Source organism: Daldinia caldariorum (genome assembly GCF_022478825.1).
Source record: "Daldinia caldariorum strain CBS 122874 unplaced genomic scaffold F4812scaffold_3, whole genome shotgun sequence".
NCBI classification, from domain to species: domain Eukaryota; kingdom Fungi; phylum Ascomycota; class Sordariomycetes; order Xylariales; family Hypoxylaceae; genus Daldinia; species Daldinia caldariorum.
In genome coordinates this window covers 1,014,020-1,036,329 of record NW_025953039.1, presented here as the reverse complement: position 1 = coordinate 1,036,329, position 22,310 = coordinate 1,014,020, and the positions used below count along the sequence as shown (strand labels likewise).

At 45.5% G+C, this 22,310-nt stretch overlaps 7 protein-coding genes across 7 annotated transcripts; 4 read left to right on the top strand and 3 right to left on the bottom strand.

Moving 5' to 3' along the window:
• Window positions 1–73: 73 nt before the first annotated feature.
• Window positions 74–1,094, bottom strand: F4812DRAFT_417988 (uncharacterized protein). Its single transcript, XM_047933217.1, has 3 exons — window positions 821–1,094; window positions 719–759; window positions 74–586 (listed from the first exon to the last, which is right to left on the bottom strand). The coding sequence occupies exons 2-3, from the start codon at window positions 722–724 to the stop codon at window positions 320–322; spliced, it is 273 nt and encodes a 90-aa protein (XP_047792841.1). The 5' UTR covers window positions 725–759; window positions 821–1,094; the 3' UTR covers window positions 74–319.
• Window positions 1,095–1,291: 197 nt separating this feature from the next.
• Window positions 1,292–5,631, bottom strand: F4812DRAFT_469114 (SNF2 family N-terminal domain-containing protein). Its single transcript, XM_047938846.1, has 2 exons — window positions 4,459–5,631; window positions 1,292–4,392 (listed from the first exon to the last, which is right to left on the bottom strand). The coding sequence occupies exons 1-2, from the start codon at window positions 5,210–5,212 to the stop codon at window positions 2,003–2,005; spliced, it is 3,144 nt and encodes a 1,047-aa protein (XP_047792840.1). The 5' UTR covers window positions 5,213–5,631; the 3' UTR covers window positions 1,292–2,002.
• A 906-nt stretch (window positions 5,632–6,537) lies between these two features.
• Window positions 6,538–7,316, top strand: F4812DRAFT_456534 (uncharacterized protein; the record flags this gene model as incomplete). The annotated part of the gene is made up of 3 exons (XM_047937003.1): window positions 6,538–6,735; window positions 6,806–7,079; window positions 7,138–7,316. 3 exons carry the CDS (start codon window positions 6,538–6,540, stop codon window positions 7,314–7,316), a joined length of 651 nt encoding a protein of 216 aa, XP_047792839.1.
• Window positions 7,317–7,500: 184 nt separating this feature from the next.
• Window positions 7,501–10,042, top strand: F4812DRAFT_417976 (heterokaryon incompatibility protein-domain-containing protein). Its single transcript, XM_047933216.1, has 3 exons — window positions 7,501–8,243; window positions 8,311–9,267; window positions 9,329–10,042. Exons 1-3 carry the CDS (start codon window positions 7,703–7,705, stop codon window positions 9,592–9,594), a joined length of 1,764 nt encoding a protein of 587 aa, XP_047792838.1. The 5' UTR covers window positions 7,501–7,702; the 3' UTR covers window positions 9,595–10,042.
• Window positions 10,043–13,052: 3,010 nt separating this feature from the next.
• F4812DRAFT_268792 (G protein-coupled glucose receptor regulating Gpa2-domain-containing protein) lies at window positions 13,053–15,750 on the top strand. Its single transcript, XM_047930878.1, has 2 exons — window positions 13,053–13,615; window positions 13,707–15,750. Exons 1-2 carry the CDS (start codon window positions 13,395–13,397, stop codon window positions 15,355–15,357), a joined length of 1,872 nt encoding a protein of 623 aa, XP_047792837.1. The 5' UTR covers window positions 13,053–13,394; the 3' UTR covers window positions 15,358–15,750.
• Window positions 15,751–15,894: 144 nt separating this feature from the next.
• On the bottom strand, window positions 15,895–17,792 carry F4812DRAFT_417961 (class I glutamine amidotransferase-like protein). The gene is made up of 3 exons (XM_047933214.1): window positions 17,545–17,792; window positions 16,900–17,485; window positions 15,895–16,754 (listed from the first exon to the last, which is right to left on the bottom strand). The coding sequence occupies exons 2-3, from the start codon at window positions 17,377–17,379 to the stop codon at window positions 16,467–16,469; spliced, it is 768 nt and encodes a 255-aa protein (XP_047792836.1). The 5' UTR covers window positions 17,380–17,485; window positions 17,545–17,792; the 3' UTR covers window positions 15,895–16,466.
• F4812DRAFT_417955 (uncharacterized protein) lies at window positions 17,770–18,290 on the top strand. The gene has a single exon (XM_047933213.1). It carries the CDS (start codon window positions 17,847–17,849, stop codon window positions 18,015–18,017), a length of 171 nt encoding a protein of 56 aa, XP_047792835.1. The 5' UTR covers window positions 17,770–17,846; the 3' UTR covers window positions 18,018–18,290.
• The last annotated feature ends 4,020 nt before the right edge of the window (window positions 18,291–22,310 follow it).

The window sequence follows — 22,310 nt, the reverse complement described above, 5'->3', positions numbered from 1 at the left end:
AGGCACTCAGGCACCGCTAACACTTACACACTTACACACTTACACGAAGAACTTATACAAAACATCAACGGCACATCAAGGAAGGCAATTAAATTTTAATCCATTCGTCCCCCTTCGCTACCCAGTATCTGAGTTTATATATTTGCAAGTCATAAACGTCACCTCTTCCACCTTAATTTGATTTAACGATTCGTCGTGTAGAACTTATCATGAGCACTAGTGTTCAACCTGGATGCCTTCCAGATACCTATCGAGTGTGTACGTTTTCCGTGACAAGACCCGACCCGACCCTACCCTTATGTTAGGTTAGGTTAGGTACTCACTCCGTCTCTTTTTGTCCGCACCCCCGCGAGCACTGGTCTGCGCTTACGCACTTGCACGCTCCGCACGTCCCGGCGAGGATGATCGTCAGTTCGCCGGACACGGGGTCGCAGTGGGCCCCGCTGTTGCTGGCCGAGCACAGCGCCGTAGTACCGGGGGACCCGCAGTCGAGCCGCCACGAGGCCGGCCCTTTCTCCGCCGGGGTAGGGGCGCAAAGGACGGCCGCGACTTGGAGGATCATGAGCGTAAAGGCTGCTGATATGGCCTTGGTGAAGAGGAGTAAGTATGTTAGCTTGTGTTTTGCTTTCTAAGGAACTAGGTAACTTTAGGTGGGTGTTATCGTTCAGTTTGTTCGATTGTGAGAAGATTCCCATCTTCTCACGGGGGAACCACTTACCTTCATCTTGCTGTGTGGGATGGGGCGCCAAATAATGATAGCTTTATATGTTTAAGCTTTTTTTTTTCTTGCTGTAGCTATACCAAGTAAGAGGCCGTTTACCTATCTCTATGGCACAAGAAGCAACAACGTCCACGACGATGACAGATGCGAGAAAAGGAACGCTACAGCAAACTCTCTCTCGGTTGTCTCAACGATCGGCGCCCTTCACTTATCTAGTAGAGATTTACGGAAGGCTAGCATCCACACCATTGGCACCTTGCCATCAGAAATATTTGCCACGGCACGGGGCTTTATTTATCATTTCCCCAGCCAGAACCCGTACCCGCGAGCCTGGTCTCGAACTTCCCGACTTCTGGCCCGATTACCTCATTGGTGGGTTTACCCCCCTAAGCCCCCTTCATCTATGCTGTGTTGAAAATGATCTCCCTGGATGCAACCCATTCTCAGGAACATGGGCCGTACCGAGTGGTTGGCTAAGTTGGGTCTTATTGAGCAAACCTCGAACCTGTCAAGTATTAACCGGAGCCTACTAACAAGTGTATATAAGGCTTCACCAAGAAGATGAGTTAGACTAAAAATATGCACACCATCCCTATCAATTATCCGGGACGTGGCAGGCCGGTATCTAGAGAGGCAAACTTATTTATCCATATTGCTACCTAGGTAGGTACCTATGTACGACTGACAAGGGTACCCGGATTTGTAACATGAAGTTCAGATCCTCCGATGCCCGCGAGACCCCATTCGTACAGCGTTAAGTCATTTCTAGGAGCCTGTTTTTCCATTGACGCCTTGGTGACTGGGACTCGGCTTCAAGCCATCACCCAAGTCCTTCATAGTGACAAATTACCTCAATACCAGGGTTGCCCCAACTATCTCCTTTTTAATCTAAATAGAGATGGAAAACGTGCGGCTCCTCGAGCTATCAATATCATACAAGCAGTTTTGATACAAGTGCTGGACGAATTTCCGAGCATAAAGACTAGGTCTTAGCTTCCGGTGGTCCATATTAGAATCTATGCGACCAAAATAGCTTTAAGTACCTACCCGGAGGTAGGCAAGTATAAAGCGCACCGCCACCGACAAGCATCTACTTGAGCCATATTCAATCAAGTGATATGAGAGAAGTGTTGGATACAAGTAGATGGTCGATCAAATAGATGGGTTTTGCCCATTTTATCATAGTTAACGCCGTTGGTATCTGAAGTGAAGCCAAGGCGGCAACGGTAATAATCTCTGACGTTGGCACAATTCACTCCTACCGGGGCGAACAAGTTAGTATTAGCGGCGGAAACCAAATAAACCTTTCAGTTCCGAAAGGCTCAACCGACCAACACCTCGTGCGCCCTCCTCGCTGAGAGCTGCATTAACTAGATCGCGTTTTTTCTCCTGCAGCTCTCGAATGCGGTCTTCAACCGTTCCTTCGATCAAGACACGGTGGACAGTGACCTCCTTCTTTTGACCGATACGATGGGCCCGGTCAACAGCCTGCTCTTCAACAAAAGGGTTCCAGAAAGGCTCGAGGATGATGACATGGGTTGCTGCTGTGAGGTTCAGCCCTGCGTTGCCGGCAGACAAGCTAACCAACATGATCTGCACCTCGGGGTTATTCATAAAACTCTTCACGGCGGCATCTCTGTCGCGATGATGCATCGAGCCATCGTAGCGCGTATATTTGAAGCCTTGGTCTTGTATAGGAATCTCTAGCAGGTCGAGGAAAGATGTCCATAAGCTAAAGATCAGCGTTTTCTCCTGGGGATTCTTCTCTCTAATCGCTTGTAATATCTCCATGGTCTTAGTAGTTTTGGCGCTTGGCACCCAATCCTTTCTAAGACGTTTTAGATATTTGGCTTTCGCGGCAGCGTTAGTTGAGCTGGCTTGCTTCAAGGCGGCCAGAGAGGTGAACTTCTTCTTCCCAGTCCTACGCTGCTTCTTACTAGCTGCATTGTCCATCTTCCTCTTTTTTGATTTTGTAGGATTCCCGCGACTAGGGCGTTTTCGCTTATCTCCGCTTTGAGGTGTCTTCCTATCTGTATCAACGTCAGATGCCGAATCGCTTGGGGCTTTGCGCTTCTTGGATTGCTCAGGTGTATCTTTGCTAAGAGACTTCATCGCGTCAACTCGTTTCCAAATCTCCTCCAAAGACATTAGAGAATCGTTATCAGAATCTTCTGCGAATTTTTCCGTGACTTCCTTGTTCGCATCAGTGGATACCAAGTGCTGTATAGGATTTGCCTTTCCCGAAATAGAAGCATCATCCACATCTGAACCACCATTTTCCTCCTCCTGTTCCTCTTCTTCTTCCTGTTCCTCTTCATATTCTTCGTCTTCCGTCTTATCATCTTCATCGTCATCTTCATCGTCTTCCTCCTCTTCCTCCTCATCTCCGGACACGATGAAGTCCTTCAGGTTTCCGCGCGCATCTACCTCATCATCTGAGTCGTCAAAGGTTTCGAAGCCATCCGAGTCATTGTCACTATCATCCAGTCCGAGCTTCTCGGGCATATATACTTCCATGAAAGAGAAGTAGCAGATGACGTGTTTAGAGTCAATTTCCGAGTTACAGTTTTCATGCAGACAAAACTTTTGCGGTTGTTCGGAATTCCCATTCTGCACCTCCATCATGATAGAGAAACAGGTACTACAAATCAGATGACCACAAGGGTATATGATAAGGGGACTGTCGGTCTTTTCATGGCAAAGTGGGCATTCATATCCATCCTGCTCTTTGAGTCTCCTTACCACCCTGGACTTGAACTTATAGACGAGTTGGCGCATTTCGTCCGACGAGAGCTGTATGCCTTCCGGGACTCCGAAGTCTCTGATAAGGTGTGGATGACAGCAGGCTTGACGTAGGCGTAGTAATAATAAGAGAATGTAAGCGTATGTATTCATCGTAGTCCCGGCCCTAAGATATTGGTTCACCTTTAGTCGCTGTTTCGTTTCCAGAGCATCGTAGTATTCTTGCTGATCTTTGTCGAACTTGATTGCGGCCTCTTCTTTCACGAGTGCTGGTAGTTGGAGGATCGGTTTGCCGTCAAGTATGCTTGTCTTGGTTCGCCGCAAGGTTATGCTCCGGAGCAGGGCCTGTAGCTTCCTCATGGCCTCACCATGGAAGTCGTTATTCCAACTCTTCAGTGGTCTGTTGATTTCCCATTTGAATGTTTCCCAGTCATTGTAAGGCCTAATACAAAGAAAATGGATGAGTGGAAATATTTCCTCAGCCCTATTCATGAATGGAGTACCTGTCATACAAAGCCTATAGGTAGACTTGATCCTACATACGGCCTTCGTAGAGACTGCACGTCTGTTTTTGATGTTATGAGCTTCATCAAGAATGACTCGATGGAAGGTAGCATCATTAGCCAAGATTAGCGGTTTCTTCTTCGAGTTTCGCAGATCGTTGTACTCTGAACGGACAGTACCGTAAGTGGTTAGGACAACGTCGTAGGTAAGGAGCCTGGGAACAGTCATTCCACGCTTTGCTTGACCATGCAAGATGATTGTTTTTAGTTTATGGGCTGGTTTAACCTTGGTCCGTATTTCTCGTTCCCACTGCTTAAGAAGGGAAAGCGGAGCAACAATAAGTGTTGTTTTGTGAGCGCGGTCTCTTGAAGGGCGTGCTAATATCAAGGCCAGCGCTTGAACAGTCTTACCAAGGCCCATGGTATCTTGTTGAAGAGATGGTTAGTTAATCTCACCAAAATCAACAATACGCAGCAAGCGAGAGAAATTACCTGCTAAAATACCCCCTCTCTTATGGACGTCTTCCTCCTGCTGTATTAACCAAGTCAAGCAAGCCTTCTGGTGTTCCATTAGCGTACAAGACATGGCAGCGGGTGTGCCCTGTCGCTGTTCGGGAGGGATGTCAATTTCCGGCATAGACAAAAGATTATCTAGTTCTTTTTGCTGCACCTCCTCTGATTTCACTAAACCGGGGTAAGCGTATCTTCCCAGCTCGGTGCTATCGTCGCTAGCATCATCACTATCATCATCATCGCCATCAGGATTCTCATGGCGAGTTCGACGTCGAATTGCGCCACTAGAATGTCGCGATCCGGATGGTTGAGACTGCAGTGGCATGGCACCCGATAACTCGAACTCTGTCAAAAGTTGGGATGCAGTTCTGAATGCGTTGACAGCATCGGGTAGAAAATTGCTAACAACTCTTCTTGGACCCATTTTCTCTTTCATTTCTCGGGTTTGGCCTTCCCTCTGTTGCGGTAGCGCTTGTAGCTGACGCACCAGTTGTTCTTGAGGAACAGCTTCTTCGGCGTTATCATGGAAGTTTCGAGCCTCGCCAGTTCGTCTATCTTGTCTGGTCTGATCTGCGGTTGTGCGTTTGTCAACTGCCGGCTGGCGGTTTTCTTGATCGAATGAGTCAGGTGCCAGGGCGTTTGCAAGTCGATTGACAGAAGTCGAGAGTAAACTTTCGGGCCTCACACCTTGTCGATTCGACGTACTGTCGGCTTGCGAAGACAGCGGCGGCATAGTGACTTTTGTTTTTGCTTTTGGTTTTGGGGGTTTTTTCTGCCTTTGTCTAATCAATATTTAAGTTCGCCCAAATTTGTGCGAGCAATAAAGTATGCGATCAAGGCATACTTTCGGGAACCTAGTCAAAGGTGGCATGCGGCATACGACAAACGGTAAAGCGGCGAAAGGCAGACCGGAGGTTAGGTTGCAGCCTAATAAGAATCGGATGACTTAACACCTATTGGTTGGGATCGAAATTTTATTTCTGCAGATAACAGGTTTTTCTTTTTCTTATTCTTTTTAATAATGATATAATAAATGCATTACTGCCAAGGCCCTCAGAACAAAAGGAAAAAAAGTTGTTACGATAGGTAGATGAAGGTAAGCTGCTTATGGCTGCTTTAAAAGAAAAGTTGTAAGAAATTATGGAAGTTAGGAAACCTATTATCAGGCCAGGAGCGAACGATGATTACACCCATATCCCCTGTCGCCTTGTGTAACTGCCGGAAGGTTTCTGCCTTAGGTAGTTTAGCCAAGTAGGTACCTCTAGTTGTACCTTCCCTAATGTGTTTTAGTCTTGACGCGCATACTCGCAACGCCACGTGCCTCCCCGCGTTGATCATAAGCGGATAGCAACATTAATTCAGGCACTAATGTTTACCTGCGGTATGTACCTAAGTACCGTACCTATTTAGTTGAGCCGTTGAATAATTTCCAACCTTCTACCTACGTGGAATTAAGAGGTACCTAACCTATCTCTCACCATATTCCATCCTGATGCAGAATCAACAAGATACCTATGCAACAACCGCCAATTTGGAAGCTCATTGCCCTTAGAGCTTTCAGGTCATTGCAAAACATCTTATTCTTACAGTTTAACATTGTAGCTATTCTTTATAGACAACAATCAACAGTCATAGAGATACCTCAAAGCAGTTAGTTATCAGTTTGAAAGATCTGTTAGTTAAGTGATCATTTTACTCCCTGGCAAATTAAAAGAATTTGGTTACCTTAAGTAAGTTAATACAGACATGTTTACCTACCTGTACGGTGTACGGAAGGTATATCGATATGTATGTGAGAAATTCATCCAATGAATTTTTATAAAAACCTTCCCCCCTTGCATTCATCGAGCCTCACGATCCACAGAGACCACTTTTGGTGTATAAGAAACTCCCCCCACGTTCCTCTCAAGAGGATACATACCAGTTACTTTCGACGTTTATCCACCATTGAATGTCATATCTTTCATTATTGGGAGGTATGTACTTAGCGTGCTTAATTGTATGGCTCTTAATTTAAGATAGGATCACCAATAACATAACCAAGTCGTCATCTTCAATATGCCGAGCCTTGATGAGATAAGCCATTCGCGCGGCGTGATGGTCGCCGCGGTTCGAGAATACTACGATTTCCTCACCGAAATGTATCTTAAAGAATTAGACGTGATTGAGCCTCCCGAAGGGTTGGCCGAATCTTACCACCAAACTAAGATCATTAAGCAAGACGGACAAAGTCGTCTCGCTACTCTGCCACCTACCGTATATCCGCCGACACTCTGATGACAGGGATAAAGCTCAGGGTGCTGCCGAATGTTACTTTGCAGACTAGCAGCAATTAGGCCACCAGCTGGCCAGCGGGCAGATTACCGGAGAGACGCTGAGGCTTGCTACTGAGGGTGCTTCCATATATGTGGACGTACCTCCTTACTTCGTAAGTCTTACTTCTGGTGGACGAAATAATCCTGTTTTCTTGTTAGATACGAAGTTCTGTGTTGCGCATTGGTACGAAGCCCCCGGCGAGGTCAGGTACGAACCATCGCGAGAACCGATCGAAGATGGTCCGTACGACTATGCACCTGAGAAAGAGGCCGAATGGCGTGATAGTTAGTACTGGGCCATCCCCGACTTTTTCTACCCAGTTATGCGACAAGGAACGCCAAGCGGAGAAAATCTTTGGAATCACTATCGATACTATTGGCGACCTCCCAGCTGTTCAGAAGACGGTGTTGAACTGGAGCGAAGGGAACTGCACCGAAGACGAGCAGTCAGGGGCTGTATTTGGCTTGCCAGACGTCAGCGTCTTTGACATTGCCGAAGAATCTATGATTAACGACATGTAATCCTTGGAAGGAGAAATCTCTTCGAAAAGCGGGCAGTCTATCGTCATAGAATAGAACTAGAAATCTCTGAGACATAAGATCAGTTTATAGTTTAACTATATTGCGTATCAAGGTACCTTTGGATATATAAGGCACAAGAATGCAATTTTTAGATTCTGTCTCAGGATGATAACATCCCCTGAAAGCTTACAAGCACGTGACGACACTTGCTCATCCATCAATTATTGCAGCGGTGCCCTGTAACCTACGAGCCGTTCAACTACATCTTTCATTTTCTTAAATCTGATCAGTCTTTGCAATTTTCCTTCCATTAACATATAATCTGACACCAGTTTGTGGGGAATTTACGTGAGGCAAGTTGACGCAACACGTCAATCATTTATTCCATGACATCCACGGCCACATTTCAATACCAACCCTTACCGGAGAGATCAATCCGAATAATAAAGCTATTACCAGCACGTCGCCCTCGGGATCCATTAAAATGTAATATCGAGGCCATCTCCCTAGATCGGTCAAAGGCACGGCCATATGAGGCTCTCTCATATGTATGGGGCGAACCCGCTCGGCAATGGCCCCTGGACTGCGGGGGCGAAAAGCTGTTAGTCACCAAGAACTGCCATGAGGCAATGGTAAATTTGCGACATACTTTTACGCCAAGGGTGTTGTGGATAGACGCCATCTGCATCAACCAGGGGAGTGACAATGAGGCGGTTCAGGAGCGGAATGGCCAAGTGAAGATGATGGGGGAGATTTATCTCAGAGCGAAACGGGTCCTAATTTGGTTGGGGCCGGGAGACGCGTCAACTGCGCTTCTCTTTCGCTACCTCCCAGTCTTTAATTCCTTAGATAGGATCCAGGATGAATATCCAGGGCTTGAAAGTGTCACTTATACTCTAATTGCCCAACACTTTGATATACGTTACGGTAGGCCAACAATGGTATCCTACGTCAAAGTAGTCCTATCGAGTAGTGCTTACTGGAATTATAACAGGATTTCTGGTTAGGCGCAAGTACATGCAATTATTGGAGTCCATGACCACTATACTCAAGAATCCATGGTTCGAAAGGGTCTGGACGATACAGGAAGTTGCTTTTGGGCGAAAGTGCGTGATTATATGTGGCAAGTCAAGTGTAGATTGGGAGTCGTTTTGTGGAGCATACATGGCAGAGCCTAGGCTGCGAGGGCCAACCGGTTCATTAGGGAACCTAATTCCTCCTCGCTGGAAGCTGTACTTGTCGCTGCGCGGTTCGAGTCTCCAAGCTATCCCGCAAACCCGTTTCGAAGGAGATGGCCAGGTTAAATTCGAGCTCGAGCTCCTGTCCGAAATCCGGAACATGAAGGCAACCGTCGCGCACGATAAGGTGTATTCTCTATATTCAGTATTCCAGGCCATGGGCATCCACTTGCCGAGCCCTGACTATGGGAAGGACGTAACGCAAGTTTTTGAAGAAGCAACTCTGGCTTATATTAGAAGCCGTCAAAATTTAAACATTATTGCAATCACACTACCTCCGGACGTCAGCTCAGGATTCCCTTCCTGGGTCCCCGACTGGTTGACACTGGGCCGTAATGGCTCTGCGTTGATTTGGAAAATAGCAGACTTTAATGCACAGTATCTTTCCACCACTCCTATACTCACGGATGGTACGCGAGATGGCAGATTAGGGGTAATAGGGACGGTTATCGGGAAGATAATCAGGAAATTCCATTGTCCTCTTATTTTAGACCAAGGGCGTAGTCGAAGTCAAGCCTACCAGGAGGTTATTTCGACATGTCTCGACTGGCTTCGTTCAATCAACAGTCTTGCCAAATATTCATCGGGTGAAGACATAAGCCTCGTAAGACAGACACTCCTTCGCCCCTATCACGCCAACGTGCCCAGCAGCAAATTGGGCGCTCTTTACCATTGGTGTTTGCGTGGTAACGTCACGTCTCCTCCAGCGGATGGTGAGTTCTTACACCGAAATCCCATGAACATTTTCTTTTTGTTAACCGCAGGGATGATCAGAAACTCTTCTTGAGGATATCATGGAGAAGCGCAGGATCCGGGGGAACTGGGTCATGTTCACCCTTGACACAGGTTACTGCGGTACGGCACACCAGAGTTGTCAAACAGGGGATGTTCTTGCTCTTCTAAGATCCCTCAATCCACTCGTACTTCGGCCGCAGTCGAATTCTAACGAGTTCAGAATTGTGGCACCGGCTTATTGCGAAGGTGCGATGAACGGCGCTACCAGTCCGACTACAGATGAGCTAGAGATGATACTTGTCTAAAGAATAATACCCTGACTATTTCACTTAATGAGAGTTGGTGAAGTCAATGATTGGTGTGCCTTATTGATGGGCTAAGTGTATAGTAACAGCTTGAGGTTTGTCACCTATGTCAACCTGCGGATGATGTTGATCTTCCTTTCAAGTGGGCATTTTTTCTAACGCATATTAAACCAATCATATCATTTACATTCGGTTAGTACTGCTCAGGAACTGCTAGCTATTTATTTGATGGATTCCGAATTTACAGTAACCATCGTGTAACCGTAAAGATCCTTTTACTCTTGAGTGTCAGATAAGCAGCCCTGAAATAGAGTACGTGAAAGCACAGAGGTTCAACTACGATGTCCGGCAATCAGCAGTGTACCTTGGCCTTGGTTAGGCGAGCAATGACATAGGCAATATATAATATGCCTCTGGTCTTAGCCGTAGAATAATGGGGATCGCGAACTGTCCTCAATGAAGCCACGCGTCAAAAAAGGTCGGAAGTAGGTAACTGCTCGTTATTGGAGAAACCTCAGTGGCCCCCCGGTTTACATAAAGAGATCCGGTTATTTCGGTTCCGAACCACGGCTTTGAGCACATGCCGAGTTCTTGTTTTGTGATAGCAACTATCTCATATCAAATGTCAAACTTTACTTGATCAACAATAGGCGAAGTTTCATTCGTAGAAAGATGGTGTCGGTATACATAGTACAGTATAGATGTTTTTTCTAGCTCATACCTTGGGGATATGGTCTGATCGTACTGCCAAGACTCACCGCCGCAACAACACCAGATAGCCGTCCGATGAAACCCAACAAAGGTGCCAGATTGCGATATTCTCTTCGTCATCTGTCCACCGCTGCGTATGCGTTAGTCTAACCATGGCCGGTGCGGCACACAAGAGTGTAGCCGACGACAAAGACGGGGGAGATTTTTGGACTGGTATGCGATTAAAACTTGTCAACTAAAATTGGTGGAAGACGCGCTAATGTGTGTGTGGAAAAAAATTAGTTTACTATGTATGTTAGCTGAATGCGAAAGTGTAGAGTCCTTTGACTAAAAGAAATAGAAATAAAAATACCTCCTAGTCAACTTATAGCCGCTCGCTAATGAGTGCCCTCGTATAATTGGATATGCTAGCCGAATTTCCTGCCAATTGTGAAGACGAGTCTTCATAGCCTATCGTGACGCTAAGACTCTTCGTTGTTAAAACATTCACGTTGTCATTGTTGTCTTTCTTTTTCTTTATTCTTTCATTGGTCTAAGAGGGTTAGGTTAGGTACACATCGGCGTAAGGAAAGGGCGCCAACAAGAATCCTTCGTCCATCGTTTCTAATAACCCAATACCCACCTAGTGTATATATTACTACGACCTAACAAGCTGGCGTCCTCGGTCTGAAGTGGTTAAAGAAGGAACAATGTGTCTTACCCGAGACACGTTGTTCTGAGATATTCTCGACTAAATTTACTCTTATTGGTTATTAGATAAGATGAGAGAATCCCACAGGTTTGTAGCCGAAACCTGGAACGACTCCTGAGAAAGGACAAGTCATTCAGCTTAGCTGCCTCTAGTTAATAGAATCGAAAATGTAAAATGCAGAATGAATGTGTGAGATGAACAGCTGCAGACTTTGCAGAAAATCCACTATATGTGTAGCAGATTAACGATATATTTTCAGATGAGGTCTGTGTTGATTTGTTTCGGGTTTCTACAAACGGAGATGGGGTTGTGTCATGCACACACCATTCTCGGACGTTGTAAACATAAACATCCTTGTTCGAATCAAACCTGAGGCTTCTTTTTTTTTTTTTTTTTTTTTTTTTGGGATGGCACAACGTCAATCCTGATATTGGTTCGATGATTCGATCTCTCATATGAACTTGTCAGTTGGCAGGTAGTTCTAGTCCAACCTCCAAAGGCGTTTTGTGGATAGTATGACGATTCGAAGCCAGCCAAGTTGCTGCATTAAACTTGAAAAAGGAAAGGAAAGGAAAAAAAGCCGGACTGTTGCCGTTTTCGCCTAGTTGAACGGCAAGATGAAAGTAGTAAAAATAGCCGATGTTATTAAGTTAGTTTAATTACTAAAACTAAGTAGACTTTGTTCGTTTAGGTACGCGACTGATTGTAGCTCAACTCTAACAAGTGATTTTATAATCAGATATTTATGTTGTCCATTTTAGAGAAAGTTTGTATAGTACCTAGGTACTTGAGTTACATTTTGTGGGGGTCAGCAGGCTTGGATTTCGTCCCGGGACGATGGTCACCAGATCTGGGTTGCATGCGCCGAAGTGAGCTCTTCTTACCTTTTGTTTTTCTCTCCCCTCTGCTACGTGGCTGAAGTTATGACGAAAGCGGAGGGGTCATTGTTACTCTATGCGAGGGGAAAAGGCTGTTTTAGAGCACGTTATGGGATGTTACGGGAATACAAACGCGCTAAGCTTGTGGCTTCCGCAGTGTACCTACTAGGGTGGCCCGTTACGGCTGCAGCGTCACTGGGGCTTCATCACTTGTTCAAAGTTTTAGGGCTGGGCATCCTATTGGGGAGGAACTGAGAATGTATACTATAATAATACCTTGAAGGTTAAAAAACCCCACGCTCTAAATGGGATTTCTTAGACTTAGACCCTTACACCGATAACTACCACACATACCGCACTTAAGGTACGTAATAATACGCTAGAGAATATTATACAGTACCTTAAGCGTGCATCTTTTTGAGATGTACAATGCATAGGTTAGGTTAGGTACTTTTTCACATATTATTGACCTAACCTACCTAACTTACATACATGATATGACATACGCATTTCTTTACTTCACATCCCAACGTCCTTTTTTTTTTTTTTTTTTTCCAACCCTCACCGCCACTAAAATAGACCGCTAACGCTAAACTCTGGTATATCCTTTCATAATTTTTTTTTTCTTTGACTTGCCTCTTACTTTACCTTGGGCCGTTATTATACTTTTCTTTCGTCTTAACTTCCCCCTGCATATACACACCTCTCTTTCTTCCTCATATCCCCGTAGGTAGCTTTATTTTATACCCTACACCAAACCTTACCCTTATTCAGGTACGCACAGCTTAGGCCGGCATTCCCTTTTAACCTAAGGTAGTCAATTACTACATTCCTACGTTCCTAGCTCTCATACCACCTCTTATACCGCTTTTATACCGATCTTATACCGGTGTGGGCTTGTGATTACCACCCTATTACCGGATACAGAAGCAATTATTGGCATATTTTACCTCTTTCAAACGTTGTATTATGTGGAATATGATGCTTTAAGTCCGGGTTGGCTTCCCCGAGCACGCTACTCCATGTATGTATGCATGACTTGCATCTTAGGGGATATGCTTTCTCACAGCCCGGCCTTTCTTCTTGGAGTCGATGTGAACTTAATTCACTTTTACTTTTACTTTTGCTTCTCTTCTTCCTCAATACTTCCCCCATACCTGACTCTTACTTCTCAGGTTTTAACCCCCGATCGATTCGGGAAATTTTTATATCCTGACATAAATTTGACCTCTTCTTAGGCATAGGCATAAGCATAGGCATAGGAAGAACACTTTTGCTAGCTGATTCAAAAGTCTTCGTCAGGTGTTTCTCCTATACCAGCTTTCAACACCGGTCTCTCGAAATCCATTATATCTTAGCCGCCTTCGATCCCATCTGCTCATCATTATTGCCCCTCGAGACAACCGCTAGCAAATATGAGACTCGAGATTCGATCGAACTGAGCGACCCGTTGGAAGCATGACAGACTATCTCTTGCTTCAATTACACCCCGAGCCTCCATTCTGGCCACCTCAGCAAAGATGGCTCCCGTAGCACATCTGCCGGGCATAGCATCCCTTACTGAATCCCTCGCATCCTATGCTATCATCACGAAACGTAACTCCACTCGAAATTCGGACTTCAACGACCCAGAAACCGTAGCCCTTATGACGATCTCCCTCATCACAGCTTTTATTAGTGTATTTGCGGCTCTATGCGCATTTTACTGGTTTGTCAGGATGAGGAGGAGTTTCCGCCACGAGTAAGTCGACTAAATTTGTCAACCTTTGTCTATGGTGGTATTTTTTTTTATTTTATTTTTTTTATAATATAGTAAACTCACAATTATATAGTTTGATCATGCTTTTGATTCAGAGCGACATGACCAAGGCCCTCTGGCTTGTGGTCTGCCCGCTAGCTTTCTTCGCTAGGAAACCGATCGACTCGGGGTCAACCGCATGTCAAGTCCTAGGCTTTCTCCTTACTATGAGCATCGAGGCCTCGGATATTGCTGTTCTCTTGATCGCTGTACACACGGCCTTGTTTATTCTTAGGCCCCGAAATTCCAGTGGCGCAGCTGGTTTATATCCATATAGACGAATAGCGTACATCTGCTGGGCCATCATTCCCATCATATTAGCAGCAGTCGTACCAATCACGGGCGGCCGTTTCGAAGATAATGGTCCCCAATGCTATCTACCTGCTCGTCCTACATGGTATCTCCGTGGTCTCAGTTGGATCCCACGATACATCATTGTTGCTGCTATTGTGGTTACCTATAGCTTCCTCTACATCTATGTTGCCATCCGATTTCGACGTTTCCGCAAATACCAAAGGCGTGCTAGCACGGTACATGGCGACGATCCTCGCCCAAATCCTAAGCGCGATCACCGCCGTGACAATAGTGGGGATGTCCCACCCACACCGCCTTTCACTGACTACGGATTTCTCGATTCGGCACGAGATAGCCTAGCAAAGGAAAAAGACCCCAGTGATCATCAACGCTCGGTTGCCTCGACGATGAGCAGTCTCAATTTTGGTGGGATCACGCCCATTTCTTTACGACGACCCGAACAATCTCTACGAGATCCGGCCAGATGGAACCCCTTAGACTGCGCTATCAACGGTTATTTCGACTCGCGAGTGAGGCGCAGTAGCCATACGTCGTTTTCCAATCCTGCCGCTTCATCACCGCGTGCAGAAGCAACAATCCCCATCCGCCTGCCCGAGGTTATTCATTATCATCCGCCAAAGTCTTCCCAATCTGCCAACGGCCATTCTCGATGGAAACATTCGAGGTCGTTCGGTTCCAATAGTGTAACAGGCTCCGTCTCTAATATAGCTAGTTCCCTGCGACGTGGGCTGCCGCGAGCCAACGGCTCAAGGCAAAGCTCCTCGTCAAATTCCGTCTGTTGGCCCCAAGAAGAAACCGAAGACACGATGCAACGATCACGCAAGCAGCAGCGACAACTCCGCCTCCTATTCGTTTACCCGGTGATTTATATAATAACGTGGGTTGCACCATTCGTATCGCACATCTTGCGGTATGATGGCAACTATAGCCTCGCTGGGGAAACGTTGGAACCTGTGGCATTGCAGATTATTAGCATTGCGAGCCTATGCATCGGTGCTGCTGTTGATTGTTGCTTTTTCTGTGCTTGGGAAAAACCTTGGTTGCATCTGCGTGGTGGTTTTTGGGGAGGTTTGGCATCGAGGTTGCGGATACGCACACCCTCACGGCGGCGACAACGGGGTATGGGTCGTACACGCGAGGAACGATTCATGGACGCGATGATGGCGCGTGTACGCCGCGAGCAAGAGGAAAATCTCGAAAATATGAGTAGCGAAGCCGCGGCCGCCGCTGGAAGGCCCTCAGTACACTGGACGCGACAGAACACAACACCTCGTGAATGGTGGGATGCAGTGGACGTGGATGATGTATATGATGACGATTCTTCTGAGACGAGCCGCCCCCAATCACCCAGGATACAAGCTGAAACTTAACATAATATTAATCACGAACAACACCATACATATGAGGGCTGGGCGCCGATATGTATCAAGGAACGAACAAGGAACGGCACTAACATTCTACCACATGCGGGTCAAATTGGAATATTTACGCGGGGTGCAACGACGGTCACGATAAGATTTATTTGCATATATGCATGGCACGGTGCTCGGTTTTCATTTTGGGGGTTACAATGGTATTATTGTATACACATCGCCTACGAAGTAGGCTGGAGGAGACAGGACGTGGGGGGGAAGGCCATCCATCTAGTCATTCTTGACTTTACTACGTATATTGAATCAGCGTTACCGGAGGTGGGGAGCATTAAAAAAAAGGGATGGCATTGGGTGGCGTTACACATGTAATAAGCGTTGAGTTACATCAAGCAATGCAACGAGAGGAGGACTGCCTATCCGAGTAGTCTAAACGTGGGCATTGAGGGTCAGGGTCAGTCATACGGTGGAATTATAATTCTTGAAGAAGAGGATGGTAGTGGTAAGGTTTATTGGATACCTTAGAATAATCCAACACGTGATATTGTCTCACTCATTTATTACTTTCTTCCTTGGCACTTGAGGGATAATGATTCTTATGATTTTTTTCCTTTATTTCTCCCATCTAATTGATAAATATCCGTACTTCGACTCGAGACTCACTCAACGTCTTGTAAGTGAAAACCTGCAGACTCACATAGGAGAAACAGATAAAAGTCAACAACCGTTACAATTCCATAGGCTCCAATGATATTGAGTTCCTTATAATAGATATCATTATCATCATGCTGCATCAACGGATATGTATCGCAAATCATGAGACTTTGTGGTGCCTCAGGGGGGTGGGAGTTGCCATTCCCCTCCGGCACGTAACCGATTGGCCCCCCCTTAACCGGTCAATAAAGTACAATCCTATTTTGTGTAACCAACACCTCGCGGATCGTTTCTGCCCCCCCGTCTTATTGCGGTTGCTGTTTTAAGGATTCCAGGTATATAATCTTCCCATTCTCCCTCCCCCCTCGTCTTCTTCTTACCATCTTTCTTGCTCGCTTGCTTTACCTTTCCTGCTTTGAGAGAGAAAGAGAGAATGGCGCACGAGCGATTGCTGTTTACTGCCGGAGGAAGCGCAGGAAAGCCCTAGCAACGGCAACGCCGTCGTGTTTATTACTAACACGCCGCATGCCGTCCTCAAAGATATCCGGGCCGAGGATCCCGCCGTATCGGCGCATCTCGAGGATCTCGCGCACCATGTCGTCGGTAAACTCGGGGTGGCCCTGCACCGTGATGCACCGCTGCGGGATGTACATGGCTTGCACGTCGCACACGTCGGTGCGGGCTAGCTGGACGGCGCCGGGGGGTAACGAGAAGACTTGGTCACGGTGCATTTGGTGGATGGCCTGCGACGCACGTAGGGTCAGTAAGTAACTCGTTGACTAATTGGAGGTAAGATGTATCAGGGGCGACTACCTATGGAAGGGAAGAAGAACAAGAACAGCAAGAACAACAAGGGCAAGGGCAAGGGCAAGGACGGGGTATACGAACCAGCTTCTGCATGCCGAACAGCTTCTTTCCTTCTTCGGTGAGTTCGTGTTCGGTAACACTGATCTCCCACCCACGAACGTTCTTGCCGACCTCGACGCCGAGGGCGCGGCCGACTATCTGGTGGCCGAAGCAGACGCCGATAACGCGGACGCGGCCGCCCTCGAGGCAGCGCCGGGTGTACTGGGTGAGGCGGACGATCCAGTCGTCATTGTCATACGCGGAGTACTTAGAACCGGTGATGAGGATGGCGTCGATCGTCTCCGGGTCGGGGTAGGCGTCGCCGGGGTGGTTTACGATGTCGTGGGACGAGAGCTCGAGTAGGGCAGAGAGGGGTTGGGGTGGGTTTAGAGACGCACACGCCCTTTCGAAGAGGTATTTGAACACCCCGCCGTACGACCCGTACTTAGCTTTGATTCCGGGAACTGGGGTGTCGGCTTCGAGGATCGCGAGACGGATCGGAGCGATGTATACGGAACCCATTGTGTTTTTTTTTTTGTTTGGTGTCTATTTTATTTCTATTTTATTTCTTGTTTATTGTTTTTGTTTTTTTCAGAGCCGGAATGGGTCGGGCAATGGATTGAGGCAACTAAAGAGGTAGGTTAACGAAAGAGTAGGTATGTATGCGGTATACGGTATATAACATACTGGATGTTGGAAGTTATGAGGACGGATACAAATGACCCGAGGGAACAATGAAGAAGAGTGGACAGAACAATTAACTAAATGCTAAGGAATTCTACTGGGTAGACCTGGCGAGAACAAGGTCTCAAAAACTTCGAACTACTTAGGCTTTATATATATACACGCGAGTTAAGACGCAGGTAGTGGAGGCCAGCTCGTGCGTCGATAGGATTTTACCAAGTGAATAACAAAAAAAAAAAAAAAAAAAAAAAAAAAATAGTACCCCTTATTCAGAAATGATTTAGAAGTGACAGTTAGGAAGACAAATGCAGGAGATCCGAAAATTTAACACCCCTCCTGCCCCTCATGGCGACATGCCTTGGCCCCCCCAGAGGTTACCCAGACCCCCATCAATGATAACTGAATGTTCGAGCTTGCTCCTAGTTGCACTTGCATGTGGTGTATGTGTATGTGTATGCTGTATGCCAAGAAAATAAGGACTGGATAAGTTCACATTCGGAGATAGAAATGTCCACAGGTGGCGGGGGTGGTGATTTAGGTACGTGTATAACGTACCTAACGTAGTATGTAAGTTATACCTAATTGTTGGAGGGGAAGAGAAGAGAGAAAAAAAACTCGTGGCCAACAATACGAATAATTCGATTTCACTATCAATGGAAAGCATTCGATAGGCAGAATTCCATTGGCGGTAAGCATTTTCGTCATAGCTGAGGAGCTAACCAGGTTAATGTTACTCAGGTAGTCCTAGTTGTGTTCTATCGGTATAGAGTACCGAAGTACTATGTACAATACCTACCTACCTCCTACCTAATCTGCCTAAGTTAGGTAGGTACATGATGTAGTGTAATCGTGTAATTGTCTTGTACTATCTTATATATATCAGCTGAATAGGTACACCGTACCTCATAGATGACAGGTACGGGTGTACCGCCATCAAACCTTAGTGGGTAGCACAACTGCATTAGGTGAATGTGGTACATGTAGTACATGTACAGTAGGCGGGGATCATCACTTGTGGAATGCTCATCCTTGTCATTAGCAGCATTATCTGTACCCTAACCAGCTTAGCCAGCAGCCTAACCTAAACTTTCCAAGACCCCAACTTCCTTACCTAGAAATTTGGTTAGTTTGGTTAGGTGTAGCTGGTGTAGGTACCTAACGTAGCACTGGGACTAGTGTACCTTAGGTACACACTTCCAGCTGGGTAATGCGCCTCAATGAAACGGTATATATACATGAATGTAACACGCCATTGCGGCTCGTCATCTGGGTTGTGGCTAAGGAATTTCTGATTCGTCAAAAACAAGTTATTAGGTCTCACGTCTTAGCAACATATCAACATATTTCCACAACTTACATTGAGCTGTTGTTTATAAACGAGGCTTAGAAGTGGTTTTTATGTTAATGTTTTTTTTTCTGGCTTAGTCGAGAGTCCAGCCAGCCTTACATCAGAATTTTAGGAAATATGATAGCCGCATTTCTTATCATTTCGCCTCTGACTAATATTCTTCCCTTCTTCCCTCCCTCTTTCTCTAAACTTCCTCTGGTTCTCCCGCTCACATTACTTTTTTTTTTTTTTTTAGCTCCGGCAAGCTCGATAACTATTCGGTCCGCATCCAAAAATATATCATGCCGGAATACGGCTACTTCAGCCATTACAAATTTTACTAATGGATGCTGAATGTGACTATGCGTCTCGTAAACCAATCAATAAACTCTCAGCAACTGATGGTAAGCTTCCCATTCGCTAGACAAACAGCGCTGCTTCAGCTGCCAGGTAGTTTCCTTGTTCGGCTGCTCGGAAGAAGCAAGGTGTTATGGAGGATAGTGTTGTTTGTTGGAAGGTCGTCAGAATCGAGGCAACTATCCGCGAACATGGAGCCTCTTCCTAGTACGTATCCACAGAAGAATGCTCCACTGTGATCTGATAGTTATGCCTCTTGTCCCTGCAATGCTACGCCCGCTTCTGGGGAAACTGTGCCTCGGCCTCGGGGTCTGCCAGTCGCGGTGTTTGCTATTGGTGTGGGGGTGGCCTGCTTAAACCGTCTTGTATGTGCTATTGCGAATCCGGATATGCAGTAAGCAGCCCATCCACTGTGGCACTACCGCAGTGCCACGTTGGGGAGGGTATGTCAAGATTGTGGTACCAGGTTTGGGAATCTATATAGATGCATCTACTCAACCCGTAAAAGGATATAATGCACGACCTTGACTGCAACGAGGTCACAGAAATGGTTCTATTTCACTTCAAAAAGGACCTCATCCTCGGACCTCCACATCGATGCTAGATGTGATCGTCTGTCACCGCATGGGCTTATCTGTCCAGACGACAAGGTACCATCTGCATACTAGCTGCAATCTGCCGCGGGTGGCGCTGCCGTACATGAAGAAGAACGGGGGTACCCAGGCATGGCGCTTCTACATGGACTATAGTAGCTATAGTAATGCGACGCGGCACCCTGGCCCCAGAAGTTTATTAAGTCAAGCAAACGTGCCTGGACCGAATCTTTTGCCTTTCTGATATTACCCTCTTTCTTGCTATCGGGTGAAGTTACCTACTTACTTACCTAGACCTACCTTACCTGGGTAACTAGTTGCAATACGATGAGAACTTCTTTCTCTCGGTGCCTTCGTAAGGGAAGTTCCATACGACAAGAAGTTATTAGGCTTTAAAGGGCAATAATAGAACAAGCTAATCTAGTACCATAAGCAATTCTCTCATACATAAGCAATTATAAGCAGATAATAAGAACTCTAAGGGAACTTAATTCCTAATGGCTTTCATATATTTCTACCTTAAGCGATATAACCGCGCCCGATGCTAAACCGAGACCGACTGCGAGATACTAAAGCAGCATTCACAGTACTTGCGTCGTAAACTACCTAGACTAGCCCTCAAAGGCCAAACTATACAATCCGAGCGTGCATAAATGGAACGGGACAGGGTCGTAGGTTCTTAGGCTCGCAATTTCGAACCAGAAAGAAACAAGGAGGGTTATAATAGCAGCATAGGATGGCCCAGTGCGGGATTACTATTGTTAGGTACCTAATGTCATTTTTCGAGGTGATGGTGGGAATATCTCTTCGAAACCATCGCATTACCACTTCTCCTGTCCGGAAACAAGCTAATCCACGAGAAGATGGTTGGCTAAGAAATTCACTGATAGGATATGCCTTAACCAAGATTACCGAATTAATTCCAGGTCGCCCGTAAATAGCGCTCTGATATAAATGATCGTCTGATAGAGATGAATTATAAACGACTGTATGAGGACATCGAGATCCTAGGGGCTAACTTCATTTCGTTAAGACGACCTATTAGTATATGTATTAAGCTAACCAGTGTCCAGTATCTTCGATCGCATAACATGGATTCAATATACCGGTAGGTCAGATACAACGCAGAAAGGTATACAGTACGTCTCAGATGCGTCGTAAAGCGTAGTTTTCATTGCGCGCCTCCTTACAGATAAGTGTGATGGGTGGTTGACTCTTGACTATTGATTGGGGATGAGCTAACTGCAGAAGGACCCGAACAAACTATTGTCTCGTATAGCAGTTGCAATATGATGAAAACTATCTACCTAATATTAATCTATTCTTCAGGTACTAACGCGGCAACATATTAACTCTAGGTACCTAATGAGGTAGTTATGCAGGTGATCGCTTCGAATTCGATAGACCAACAAGTAGAAACTATGCTGTTGAACACAGTCGTCTCAATCCTTTGGTTCCGAGAATACAATCTATCAAACATAGTTCTTAGAAAAAGTGCAATGCAAGCCTTTGGGTTGATTAGATGTATGAATTTTTAATTACCAACACTATATCCACACCATTCCCGACTTTCCAAACAGGTCCAACAGTTCTGCATGCCTCCCTCTTGAGCTTGTATAGCCTTAACTCGCATGATATGGCCGAACTATCTAAAAGCTCTCACCCGATTAAAACGAAGACATGTAGATACGTCTGCAACATGTCTGTGTACTTATAACAGGTGCACATGATAGACGCAGAGAAAAGGAGTTGCATTTCGGGCGTATTATTATATTGTAGCTCTGTTAGCGGGCTGACTTCCGAGGTAAAAGGTCACAATTAATGGGCGGAAAAAATTGAAAGCTTTCAGCTGTATCAGCAGAAAGAGCACATGCATGAATCGAATCAGCTTAAACAATATTTGCCACTAATTTCAATAGCTTCGAGGGCTATGCTTTTATCTTTTCTATAATACTGTGGTCGAGGAAGGCAATAGGGGATATTAGAATAAGATATATAGAGGGCAAGACGACCTATAGAATTTAGGACTCAAGACTTAGAAAGGAGGTATATCGTCTAATGCTACCTAGGTATATGCAAGAATATTATTCACTTATTCATTGTGCACCAAGGGAACCCGCATCTGGGGTCACATGCATTTAATTATTTAACCTGCATGTACCTTTATCCAGACTCTTGGAAGCTGGTATTATAACCCCACTTTGACCCTTGAAATTACCAATAAGCCCATCAAGAGACCATGAACGAACAATTGGCTGCCTGTTAATGAGTCAAAACGAAAACCCCAGCACGTCTTGTTACCTGTCCGCTTCATTTGCTCTCGTTAATAGTTTTTTTTTTTTTTTTTTTTTTTTTTTTTTTTTTTTTTTTAAAAATTAAAAAAAAAAAAAAAAAAAAAAAATTATTTAAAAAAAAAAAAAAAAAAAAAAAAAAAAAAAAAATTTAAAAAAAAAAAATAAAATAAAAATTAAGAATTAAAAAAATAAAATAAA

Excerpts from the sequence above, each read along its gene's own strand:
- F4812DRAFT_469114 (XM_047938846.1), bottom strand. The coding sequence starts at position 5,212 with ATGCCGCCGCTGTCTTCGCAAGCCGACAGTACGTCGAATCGACAAGGT. Across the intron at positions 4,393-4,458 it reads GAGAGGGGGTATTTTAGCAG|ATACCATGGGCCTTGGTAAG; the intron begins GTAATTTCTCTC and ends CTCTTCAACAAG.
- F4812DRAFT_417976 (XM_047933216.1), top strand. The coding sequence starts at position 7,703 with ATGACATCCACGGCCACATTTCAATACCAACCCTTACCGGAGAGATCA. Across the intron at positions 8,244-8,310 it reads ACACTTTGATATACGTTACG|GATTTCTGGTTAGGCGCAAG; the intron begins GTAGGCCAACAA and ends GAATTATAACAG. Across the intron at positions 9,268-9,328 it reads CACGTCTCCTCCAGCGGATG|AAACTCTTCTTGAGGATATC; the intron begins GTGAGTTCTTAC and ends AGGGATGATCAG.
- F4812DRAFT_268792 (XM_047930878.1), top strand. The coding sequence starts at position 13,395 with ATGGCTCCCGTAGCACATCTGCCGGGCATAGCATCCCTTACTGAATCC. Across the intron at positions 13,616-13,706 it reads AGGAGGAGTTTCCGCCACGA|TTTGATCATGCTTTTGATTC; the intron begins GTAAGTCGACTA and ends ACAATTATATAG.
- F4812DRAFT_417961 (XM_047933214.1), bottom strand. The coding sequence starts at position 17,379 with ATGGGTTCCGTATACATCGCTCCGATCCGTCTCGCGATCCTCGAAGCC. Across the intron at positions 16,755-16,899 it reads TGTTCGGCATGCAGAAGCTG|GCCATCCACCAAATGCACCG; the intron begins GTTCGTATACCC and ends CGTGCGTCGCAG.
- F4812DRAFT_417955 (XM_047933213.1), top strand. The coding sequence starts at position 17,847 with ATGCAGGAGATCCGAAAATTTAACACCCCTCCTGCCCCTCATGGCGAC.